Source organism: Hemitrygon akajei, chromosome 17 (assembly GCF_048418815.1).
Source record: "Hemitrygon akajei chromosome 17, sHemAka1.3, whole genome shotgun sequence".
Taxonomy (NCBI): Eukaryota; Metazoa; Chordata; class Chondrichthyes; order Myliobatiformes; family Dasyatidae; genus Hemitrygon; species Hemitrygon akajei.
The window spans coordinates 42,466,632-42,479,556 of NC_133140.1; the positions used below are offsets into that span (position 1 = coordinate 42,466,632).

A 12,925-nucleotide genomic window follows, 5' to 3' on the forward strand; every position below is an offset into this window, starting at 1 on the left:
TTAGAACTGGCTTATTTGTACTGTTTTTATTGAAGAAATTATTGGTTCACTATGTCAAATTCCAAAGAAGCAAAGGGCGTGAAGCTTAAAGAACTGCTAAGTCATTTGAAGTGGAATTACTTAATGAAACAGTAGAAACTGCTACACCAAAAGCTCATGAGGTCAGGAGCATGCAGCCACAAGAAATATTTATGTACAATACAGAAACTATGTGTATTGTCTCAATGCAAAACTTGATTGAGAATTTGCAAGTGGGAAGAAATGAGTGATATTTGTAAACTTGACTTTTTAAAGCATCAATTAGCAAGCAATCACATATTAATGGTGTGCAGAAGCTCCAGCGAGAAAATCTTCATTATCTGCAACAGGCCTGCTACATATGTTTTGTGAGAGTGCAGATGAACAAGAGTGAAAATGAGCAAACCCAGAGGAGATTGGCAGTGTTTTGTTAGCTGTTAAAATGAATAACTCGATATATAAAATTGACTGCTGACATGTTGTTGTCACTGGGCAAAAAATTGCAGAGACAAGATTTTTGCGCTCACTGGTCATTACAAATTAGAGGGAACATTGCCATGGAGTAATGCAGCATGTTAGGATGCTCTGTACAGTGCATCTGTAGAAATATAAAACTGAAGGATGAACATGTATGAAGCAGAGCTTAGAATTTTCTTTTATTTGCTTCTGAATTAAGCAAATGTTTGTGAATGTGTAATCTTCATCATAATCCCAAAATAATTTTACTTTAAACATCTTGAAGTGAACTAACTGACTTAAAGCAACACTGTCTGAAGAAATTAATGCATTATTTATTGCTTCTCATGGTACTTGTAAATTCATGAATACTCTTACCAGTCTATATTCCTGTCTTCTGAACTTCCTCAATTAATACAGTACCTCAAAATTTGAAGATGCTTCCATTGTATTTAATTTGATTAACCAGATTTTTTAAATCTCTTAAACTCATGTGTATATATAGTAAAAGTAAACTGACAGTTCCTTTCTAGACTGACCTGGAGTATCCATATTTTATGGCATTATGAATCTTCCACTATTGTTTTGTTAGCAAATGGCTTGGAACCTTTTATTAGTTCAACCATAATACTCCTGTTTTGAACTTTAAATCAGAACAAACCCAGTCACAAAATCTAGTTCAAATTAGCAGTCATATCAAAATTATTCAGCAGTGAAAGATATATAAACACAGCTGTTCCAAATGATCTACACTGTTATTGCAAGGATACATGGGCAAAAACCTTGCATGTTTGCTCTTCTCCATGATGGGTTTTCAGACTAAGCAGTCATAGGGCCACTGCTTTACAGCAGGCATTAAAATTGAGGTAGTCCTATTAAACTTTGGTTTTGCATATAAGTATTTCAACCAGATCAATGCACTAGGTAACATTGCATTTGAAGCAAAATTATTTCTGGGTTCTGCATTTAGGTTTTCTTCAGCATTTCATTCAATAACTATATTCAAGAAAAATCGTTACGAGCACAACCCTCTTTTAAAGGGGCAAACGTTTTTGTTCAGCTTCAACTGTGCCTGTCAAGTGCTACTATCTGATGAAGATTTATAAAGTTTATGAAGAAATACACAAATAACTTGCCATCAGTGGTTGTGAATAATTAATGATCGGTGATCATTGAATAAATTTTAAAAACATCTTTGAATTAAATGCTTTCAAAAAGGAATTGATAATCACAAAAGGAATTAGCTGTGTTAAAGATGAATTCAGTTTATCCATTTTAAGTAATTTATGTTGATAAACATAATTGTCTCAGAGGCCACCATAACATTTTGATATTCATTCTTTTCTGGAATATTAAAAATAAATATGTTTTCTCAAATTTAATTAGAATCAAAATTAATTATCTATTTTTCTTATTGGCCTCTCATTTTTAGAATGAGGTTAACACTGTGACCAAGAAAATGGAAGATAATAATCGAGAATATGAGATCAAACTAGAACAATATGCCCAGCTACTTGATGTTCGAGCTGAACGGATCAGAAAACTTGAAGGTATGATGAAACAACCTTGTAAAGACAATTGTAAAGCTTATTTCATTTCAGATATAAATATTGTGAAAGTATCATGCAAGTGGTGCAGTATATGGCACGGCTTTTAATTTCTTATCATACCTTCTAAACTGTTCTTGTAGTATTTGTAATCAGTGTGTTTTCTGCTTTTGAATAGAACATATCATAGTACGTTTTAAAAATACTGCTAAAGCAAAGTTGAAGACATGGAACAAGTTTCTCCCTTTGTTCCATGGTCTTTTCATAGGGCTTTGACTATTAGCAGGCTGTAGATGAAAAGAACTTGCTCTAGGGCAGCAATTCCTGTCCAGGCTGCTACAATATTAGGCACTTCAACTATCCACCAGGCCTCGGTGAAGGTAAATAAGTGCAATTCTGTTACAACACCAGCATCCTGGGTTTAGTTCTGCCACTGTCTGTAAGGAGTTTGTATATTCTTCCCTTGATCATGTGGGTTTCCTTGGAGCGCTCCAGTTTCCTCCCACATTCCAAAGACATATTGGGTGTATAGGTTAATTGGTCACATCAGTATAATTGAGCGGCACAGGCTCACTGGGCCAAAAGGGCCTTTTACCACGCTGTATTTCTAAATAAACTAAACAAATCTGTCAGGAGGGGATATCTCTTAATGAAAAAGGAAACCTTATGCAGCCACATCCAAGGTTGGTTTTGTACAGAATAAGACTACTGCTTCTTCACTGAAATAAAGGCTGTGTTTCAGAGTTCATCTTTGACCAGTCTTTGAACTGAAATTGTATAGCATACTTTACTGAACTATATTCTAAAGTGTGCATCAAGATCCTCTAAGTATCATAATATCCTAATTTATTTGTCAGGGGATTGAAAAAATACTTGGCCAAAGATCATAATTCTCACAAGTAAAAATAGTGAAGCTTTTATTAAAAAAAGGAAGATTTAAGGATTAAACAGCAATAACAATATTCCATTTATTGATATGATAAGCTGAGAATTAAAAAGTACCACAGTAATACCATTACCAAAGAAGCTGCAAAGTTTCAAGTTTAGATTATATAAATTAAACTACCACATTAGGCTGATTCAGATGTTCTCGAAGATTCAATGATTTCACAGTCTGAAGGCTTCATAAAATGTTTTAAAAATCTGAGTGAAAGACTGAAAATAACAAAGCTAATAAAGAGAATTGATTTGTGATTTTCAGCAGCATGGAAAAAGAGACAACCTGTTATAACCTGTGTTCTATGCTTAGCTATAAAATCTTGCACGTTTTATACGTGGCTTCTAAAGTAAAAATATAAATTGGTGCTGTATGGTTCACTGTTTAAGGAAATAGGTTCCAAGAGAAATTATTGAAAGCAAGAAGGTATCACTGTGACATTCATGGAATGATAGTTACAGATAACTGTAAAGCAGACACCATCATATAGAAAGTACAAGTAACTATACATGTCACTTTCAACAATTATTTTTGTTATTCTCTGACTGTAATATAAATAAGGAATTTGAGTTTTTACCATGCCTCATAGATGAATAACACCAAACCCACTTTAGTCGTCTGGTGATATATCTTCCTTTTCTAAAGGAAAATGCTTTGCTTCTACGTGTAATTAGGAACTGACTATGGAGTGTGCTTTTCTCTGCTAGTTGTAATAATATTGTAAATGGGCATATAAACCTAATAAAATTTTTGCAAGAAATAAAATAAAATCTTCCACCAACATGGAAAATCATGCTTGTTGCCTTTATAACACCAAGTTAACTTTAAGTGGTTGAGCTAATAATATTTATTTTATTATTTACGGTTAACAGAACCTTTTAAATTTCTACTTTTACTCAAATAATCAGTGTTTTTTTCCATGCTTCAGTATTTTGGGTGTGCTATGGGTTAACCACCTTTTCAAAAGCTGGTTCATTAGCAGACACCCATCAACAGTATGTAATTTCCTTATGAAAGTTTTAATTAAGATGTCCCCACTGTGTGTTAAAAAGGCCTTTGGTATACAATATTTCATCTGATTTATCCCAGAATAAATGTCAAGTTGTAATCCTTGTATGCTGAGTAGCTCATATTCTAGGAATCTATAGTGCTCTTTTCAATCTTCTGTGCTGAAGAACTTGTTAAAAATATGATAACAATAGTGTGTATATTCTATACCATCTGTTTGCCACATAGAGAAAATCTTGTGCTCTAATGCTTTAATGAAAATATGGGAAAAATTGCATTTGTTTTCATCTTTTTCAGCCCAACTCAAAGACATAGCCTATGGCACCAAACAATTCAAATTCAAGCCAGAAATAGCAACTGATGATGAAACTGATGAACTTGATGTAACTGTCCATTTGGAACGTGGAGAAAACCTATTTGAGATCCATATCAGCAAATTAATCTTCTCTCCTGAAGCCATTAAGGTTTTTGGTGAGCAAGAACCTGCTACTTTCTGCACCTATGCATTTTATGATTTTGAACTCCAGTCTACTCCTGTAAGACATGGCATGAATCCAGTGTTTGATTTCACATCTGAATACATTGTCCGAGTGGACGATTTCTTCCTACATTATTTGCAGAAAAATACAGTAAAGCTAGAGGTACAGCTTGCATATGGCACAGACTATGAAACTATTGCAGCATGCCAGTTACGAATGCATGAGATCCTTGAAAAGAATGGGAGAATTTTTGGCTCAGCATTTTTAGTTGGTGAGTAAAATACATGGTAAATCTGATTGCCTTATATTTTCACACGCCTTCACATATTATGGAAATGAATATGCCATTCCCAAATTGTTTATATCATACATGCCAATTGTATTGTCTTAATTAGAATACTGGTCATTATATTAATTTGGATGAAAGTAAAGTGATAAATGAATAATTCTACTCTCACTGCAGCTTTCATCTTTATTGCTAATGTTTACATTGAAATACCTGCAAGGCTTTAAGCAGAGAAATATGGAGCTAGCTTTCATATGACGTCACAGCTCACGGTAATTTTAAAATCATTCACTCTGAAATCGTGTTTTGTTGCTCATTATACTCACAACACGTAGTGGGAAATTGAAAGAAATGATGGATATCAATTGTGTGGATATGTTATACCCAATAAATTTTAGAATGGTTTATCAACAAAAATGACAGAACCCTTCAAATCATGGGTAGATGAAGCGTTTAAAATATTAATCAGCCTTGATAAGTTATGGTAGTTCCGGACTACAACGCTGTTTAAGCAAGTTGTCATGCAAATAGTTTACAATTTAACAACTGCACGAATTTTATACATTACAGTATAGTGAATTGGTATAAACTAATGATTAGAATAAAAGAAAATATAGTGTACTGGAAAATTTCAAGGAACATCTGCTTTTTAGTGGCTTTACGTTACAAATTGATGATGAACAGTATTTCTTCCTGTGTTCTGGTGTATGTGGACATACAGAATTTGGGTTTTGTTGTTTTTTCTTGCGGGAAAAAACCACCAATTTCCAATTATTTTAATTAAAAACAGTTAAAATGCGCATGTTATGAATCTTCTCTATGTCTGATTGATATTCTACAGCAAAGATTTGCTTGGTTGTATGTTTTCTTTTACAACTGTGATCAGTGAGTTTATGCAATGTGACAATGTACTAGTGTTGTTCATTGCTTATCAGTCAACATATCTGACAACTCAGGTCAAAGCCTGAATAAGAAAACATTACAAAATGAAAATTATTTTTGATCAAAAGTAATTTTTGACAACTAGTGCATATGTGATGTTAGCAATAGTTTGTTAGCATTAGCTTAAAATACTATAGTGAGTTAATTAAAAACTGAACATTGTAAACTAAGTAAAATTACCCTTTCCATTTGAGTGGCATGCTAAAATACATTACAGATTAATATGTTTTACATCAACAAAATAATGTTCATATTATAAAAGGAAAAGCTAACTCATTGCCAAAGGAATGTGGAGATAGATCATGTGTTTTTTTTTTGTTTTTGTGCCCTTGTTTTAACCACTGGGAAATAATAAGCAGTTGTTAGCCTTTTCATTTTATAATTTTGGCACACGTAGTTCAAAATTTCTCTATGATTGCTTCAAGTTGCACTAAAAAAGCTTGTTTATCAGTAAGTGTTTGGAAATTTTTATACGAACCTAATGAATATTATGGATTTAATATAACTGTATGCAGAAAACATGTTTCGTATTCTGTCACAGCAGATGGAAGCAATCTTTCCGACAGTAATGCTTCAGCACCATTTTTTTTAAAATCCTCAAATATTAACTCTTTACAAGACTTTTTCAATGTGCTATGCTAGTTAAATTTCAATTATAAATATAATTTCTTACTTCACTCTAGATGTACATGTCTTGCCTTTTTTAAAAAAAATTCCCAATTAAAGTTCAAGTCAACTTATTCCATATTAATGTGCTGTTACAATTACACTTTTAAATATCGGCATTGTCGCAAAATACATTTTAACTTGAGTATTTTGCCATTTGAGATATTGATGGCATTTTTCTAATATTTTTCTACATTGTTCCTTTATTCCTATTTTGTAAATGTTTGATAGCTCTGAGAGCTTGATACCCACCTCTCAAACAATCAGTGTCACCTGATGTTGCAGAATTTGCCAGTTTGTTTTTTCCACATTGATGTGGATTGGCTTCTCCATTGAGCAATTCATTATCAAGATGAATAAGTGATCACCACTGTATTTCACAGATCCATTGCCAACTGATGAATGGGTAGCTACTGACTAGGAGTGGGCATACTCTCGAAACTGCTCATATCATGATGTGCAGACATTGATGTGGTTTCAATAAGCAAGTATTGAATGTGTCAGTTGTACTTGAAATACATTCTTCCAGTGAGATTGTGAGCTGTAACTGCAGTAATAAGTAGGTCATTCGGAGCCAGAAGGGTCATCGCTATTGCAGCTATTTCTTCTCAGCCTTGGTACAAAGATGATATAGTGGGGGATAAGAACATAAGAATTTACAAGTAAGAGATAGCCTTTCAAGCTCTGCTATTCCTCAATATTGTGACGATTTCCAAATTCACTTTCTACAGTATATTCATATCCGTCAATTCCATTAATGCCCAGAAACTTATTCCGATTCCTAAATGGACCTTGAAGCTTTGGACACTCTGAGAAAACTCAATGATCTCCCAGAGGTAGAGAATTCCAAAAACTCTCCGCTGTCTGGGGAAAAGAAGTTCTCCTGATTTACGTCTTAAGTGGCCTATCCTCTTTTTTTCTTAGATTGCCTACAAAGTACCCAGGACATCTTTAGGGAGCAGTGTCTCAGCAAGGCAGTGTCCATTATTAAAGACCTCCAGCTCCCAGGACATGCCCTTTTCTCACTGTTACCATCAGGTTGGAGATACTGCAGCCTGTAGGCACACACTCAGCGACTCAGAAACAGCTTCTTCCCCTCTGCCATCCGATTCCTAAATGGACTTTGAAGCTTTGGATACTACCTCACCTTTTTAATATACAGTATTTCTGTTTTTGCACATTTTTAAATAATCTATTCAATATACATAATTGATTTACTTGTTTATTTATTATTAATTTTTTCCCCTCTCTCTGCTACATTATGTATTGCATTGAACTGCTGCTGCTAAGTTAACAAATTTCACGCTACATGCCGGTGATAATAAACCTGATTCTGTATTGTAATAAAAATGCACATATAATTTGCCTTCCTAATTGCTTGCTGTATCTAAAAGTTAGCACTTAATTACTTGTGTTCAAAGATGTCCAGGTCCTTTTGAACACCAGTATTTCTTATCTGCTAATGTTTAAAAAAGAACTACCTTTCTTTGTGTGCACCACACAACATTTCATCTGCTATGCTGTCACCCACTCACTTTTCTTGACTGAATTCCTTGAAACCTGCTTACACCCTTCTCCCTATTCACCTAGTTGTATGGTATTAGCAAACTTGAAAGGGTGACTTTTGGTCTCCTCATTGATATAGTTTGTGAATAGCTGGATGCCAGTATGAGTGTTGCGGTACTCTTGTTAGTCACAGCCTGCTTACCGTATTTCCTTGCTCTTTTCTTTCTGCCTATTAACCAATCTCAAACAATGCCAATATATTTCCACCAAATCTACGTGAATTGTTGATTAGTTCAAGCCTTGGCTTGCGTGTGTGTCCTTGAGCAAGACGACACCGGTGCCAAGCTGTATGGGTCCTAATGCCCTTCCCTTGGACAACATTGGTGGTGTGGAGAGGGGAGACTTGCAGCTTGCGCAACTGCCGGTCTTCCATAAAAAAAACTTTCCAAGGTGCAAATCCATGGTCTATTGAGACTAACGGAGGCCTATTACCATTCAATCATGGTATTATTTTGTGGATGTTCTATTATACCATCATAATAGGTTAATTATTGTCTGTAGTAGAGGAAATTACCTCTGGCAGAGATTTTCCTCCTACTGCCAGCTGCCCATATTTTCCTCCTTTGTATCAGAACCATGTTTATTATCACCAGTATGTGACATGAAATTTGTTAACTTAGCAGCAGCAGTTCAATGTAATACATAATCTAGCAGAGAAAAAAATAATAAATAAAATTTTAAAAATAATAGTAAATAAACAAGTAAATCAATTATATATATTGAATCGATTTTTTAAAAAACATGCAAAAGCAGGAATACTGTATATTAAGAAAAAGTGAGGTAGTGTCCAAAGATTCAATGTCCATTTAGGAATCGGATGGTAGAGGGGAAGAAGCTGTTCCTGAATCGCTGAGTGTGTGCCTTCAGGCTTCTGTACCTTTTACCTGATGGTAACAGTGAGAAAAGGACATGTCCTGGGTGCTGGAGGTCTTTAATAATGGATGCTGCCTTTCTGAGACACCGCTCTCTAAAGATGTCCTGAGTACTTTGAAGGCTAGTACCCAAGATGGAGCTGACTAGATTTACAACCTTCTGCAGCTTATTTCGGTCCTGTGCAGTAGCCCTTCAATACCAGACAGTGATGCAGCCTGTCAGAATGCTCTCCACGGTACAACTATAGGAATTTTTGAGTGTATTTGTTGACATGCCAAGTCTCTTCAAACTCATAATAAAATATTACCGCTGTCTTGCCTTCTTTATAACTACATTGATATGTTGGGACCAGGTTAGATCCTCAAAGATCTTGACACCCAGGAACTTGAAGCTGCTCACTCTCTCCACTTCTGATCCCTCTCTGAGGATTGGTATGTGTTCCTTCGTCTTACCCTTCCTGAAGTCCACAGTCAGCTCTTTGGTCTTACTGATGTTGAGTGCCAGGTTGTTGCTGCAGCACTACTCCACTAGTTGGCATGTCTCACTACTGTACGCCCTCTCATCACCACCTGAGATTCTACCAACAATGGTTGTTTCGTCAGCAAATTTATAGATGTTATTTGAGCTATGCTTAGCCACACTGTCATGTGTATATAGAGAGTAGAGGAGTGGGCTAAGCACACACCCCTGAGGTGTGCCAGTGTTGATCGTCAGCGAGGAGGATATGTTATCACCAATCCGTACAGATTGTGGTCTTCCGGTTAGGAAGGCGAGGATCCAATTGCAGGGGGAGGAACAAAGGCCCAGGTTCTGCAACTTTCCTCATCTTGGGGGCTGTAACTCAAGAGCTGAGCCCTCCTGATGGTTAAATTATGGGCTCTGTAGCAAATAGTTTAAGAAGCATCCATCCCTCTTTGTGAATATTATAGTCTAGACACTCACTTTGAAGATCCCAGTGACATTCTCCACTAAACTCCTGTAGTTTCCATGGCACTGATTGTGTCAACACTCAGCTGCTTATGCAAGAGTCCAGATAGAATTTAGAAACCAAACGAATGAAGGGAAGGAGCTTTCCTTGCCTTTAAAAGTCAGCAATTAATAGCTGAAGTTAAAATGCCTGACGTAAATGAATCATGCAAGCAACGACCATAAATGAGTTCTTACTCTGGTTTAGTCCAGTTGCACATTCAACAAGTGATGGCCTGTACAATGTGTGTGAACATCTATCTTCATGTGCCATAGGAATGCTATCCTTGAACATTCAGCTAAATCCACATCTTTAATCAGACCAATGGTCTCTGATCAAAGGAAAAGAGATGAACACTCTACTGGTTCATGGTTCATTACTACATTAGATCTCCCTAAAGTACTAATGAACCACGAATCAGCATTGGCCAACCACTATGAAAATGCAAATGGTATAGCTTTCACAATGTTGCAAGCCTGGAAGCAACACAGGGATATATCTTGAGCACATTCAGGGAAGAATATATTATGATATTCACAGGGAATACTAATTTTTAGCCAAGCATAGGAAAAGGGTGCTAAGCTTATTCACACATAGTAAACCTATCACCTTCAGGGGGAAATAAATTAGGCCTCAGTAAATTGGTTTATTATTGTCACATGTACCTTAATACAGTAAAGAGCTTTGCTTTGCGTGCCCTCCATACAGATATTTCATCACAACAGTGCATGGGGTCGTACAATGGAAAAGAGTAACAAAATGCAAAATAAAGTATAACAGCTATAGAGAAAGTAGATTGCAAGTAAACAATAAGATGCAAATTCATATCAATGTAGACTGTGAGGTCAAGAATCCTTCTTATTGTACTTGGGTACTGTTCAGCAGTCTGATAGCAGCAGAGTAGAGACGATCCTTGAACCTGGTGGTACGTGCTTTCATGTTTTTGTATTATTTTCCTTATGGGAGTGGGGAGAAAAGGTGGTTGTGTTGGCTGTTCTACTGAGGCAACAGGAAGTGTAGACAGAATCCATGGGGGGGAGACTGTTTCCCTTGATGTACTGGGCTGCAGTTTCTTGCAGTGATGGGCAGAGCAGTGACTCACAGCTCATTGATAATATGCAATTGGTCCTTGAAACATAACCTAAAAGAAATGATAAATCTCCTCCAATCTGTCACTGAGTCAAATGTGAAGCCTTTATGTACATTATTGATTCTGAATAACATTCATTTAATGGTATGAATGTAATTTCTAATGTAGATCCTGTTGTACTGATATGATTGAATGCAAGGCTAAAAAAAATGCAATACCTAAAACCTCAGCCTATTTTCTGCAAGTCTTTCATTGTTTCTGTTTTGGTTACAAAATGGAAAGTTCTTCTTAACCTACCAAGTGTTGTAATTGAGAGTTTATGAGTTTCAAGTAAATGGGAGGACATAGTCACATTTATTAGAGAAGTTAGATAGCTTATGTCTTGTGGAAGCATTAATAGAACTTTTTTTTATAATAGTCAGCTGAGGCACATGGTTTGTAGAAGTCTTATAGATTTCAGGAGATTAACTTGAATGGTCTCAAATAACAGTCATATTAGTATTTATAGTAGTTGTATTAATACCATACCATTCTACCATTTCCTGCAAGACTTGTTTGATGAACTCTCTAACTGAAATTATCTCTGACAGGAGCTTTCTGTCAATCTGTACCTTTTTGTCGTGTGAATGCCTTCCCACAAACACAAGCCAGAAACAATTTAAACACACATCACATAGTATTTAAATATCAAACAGAGACCTTATCTCAGCTGATGCTGATTGAAAAGGAGAACTTTATACTTCATAGCTGGAAAGACAGTATTTCAAAAACAAGAGGGTTTTCTAATGCTTCTACTCATTATATTTCTCAGCAGTAGATTTGAACACATTTTGAGTCTCTTTCTTAGTTATCGAGCAAAATCAAAGTTACCATGATATCTAATAAAAGTATTAGACTATTAAAAATGATCACAGTGTTAAAAAAAACATTTAACATATCTAACCTCTTCCCACCCTGTTACTTGTAAATCTGCCATACCCTTCTCACAATTCCTCTGTATCCACCACACCTAAGCTCAGGATGAGACTTTTCATTCCAGAAGTAAGGAGACGTCCTCCTCCTTCAAAGAAGGGGTTTCCCTTCTTCCACCATCAATGCTGTCCTCATCCGGATCTCTTCCATTGCGTACAGGTCTGTCGTCACCCTATCCACCCGCCACCCCACCAGTGATAGGATTCTTCTTGTCCCCACCTACCACCACAGTAGCATCCACATCCAGCACTAAATTCTTCATAACTTCTGCCATCTCCAACGGGATCCCCCTACCAAACACATCTTCCCCCCCACATTCCCCCACCCCGGGTTTTCTACTTTCCACAGGGATCTCAACCTACACGATTTGCTTGTCCATTCGTCCCTCCCCACAGATCTCGTTCCTGGAAATTAACCTTGCAAGTGAAACAAGTGATACACCTGCCCCTACACCTCCTCTCTCACTGCCGTTCAGGGCCCTAAATAGTCCTTTCAGGTGAGGTGATACTTCACCTGTGAGTCTGTTGGGTCATCTACTGTATTCAGTGCTCCCGATGTTGCCTCCTTTATATCAGTGAGACCTGATGTAGTTTGGGGGACCACTTCGCCGAGCACCTATGCTTGATCTGCCAGAAAAAGCGTGATCTCCTGCTGCTCACCCATTTGAATTCTACTTCCCATTCCAACATGTCAGTCTTTGGCCTCCTCTACTGCCATAATGAGGTCACACTCAGGTTGGAGGAGCAACACTTTATATTCTGTCAGGGTAGTCTCTAACCTGATAGCATGAACATCGATTTCTTGAACTTCCAGTAATTGCCCCGCCCCCCCTCACCATTCCCCATTCCCATTTACCTCTCTCATCTTATCTCCTTACTTTCCCATCATATCCTTCTGGTGCTCCTTCTCTTTCCCTTTCTTCCATTGCCTTCTGTCATCTCCTATCAGATTCTCCTTTCTCCAGCCCTTTATCCCTTTGACTAATTGACTTCCCAGCTCTCTACTTCACCCCTCCCCCTCTCCCAGTTTCACCCATCACCTACTACCCTGTGTTTCTTACTCTCCATGCCCCACCTTCTTACTCTGATTGTCACCTTTTTTCTCTAGTCCTGTTGAAG

General features: G+C 36.7%; 1 protein-coding gene across 5 annotated transcripts in view; it reads left to right on the top strand.

Moving 5' to 3' along the window:
- Positions 1-12,925, top strand: part of rpgrip1l (RPGRIP1 like) — a 177,296-nt gene that overhangs the window by 77,458 nt on the left and 86,913 nt on the right. For all 5 annotated transcript variants that reach the window (XM_073069990.1, XM_073069985.1, XM_073069988.1 and 2 more), the window contains exons 14-15: positions 1,907-2,024; positions 4,264-4,716. In XM_073069990.1, the coding sequence (XP_072926091.1) occupies positions 1,907-2,024; positions 4,264-4,716 (571 nt within the window). The remainder of the gene's footprint in view (positions 1-1,906; positions 2,025-4,263; positions 4,717-12,925) is intronic.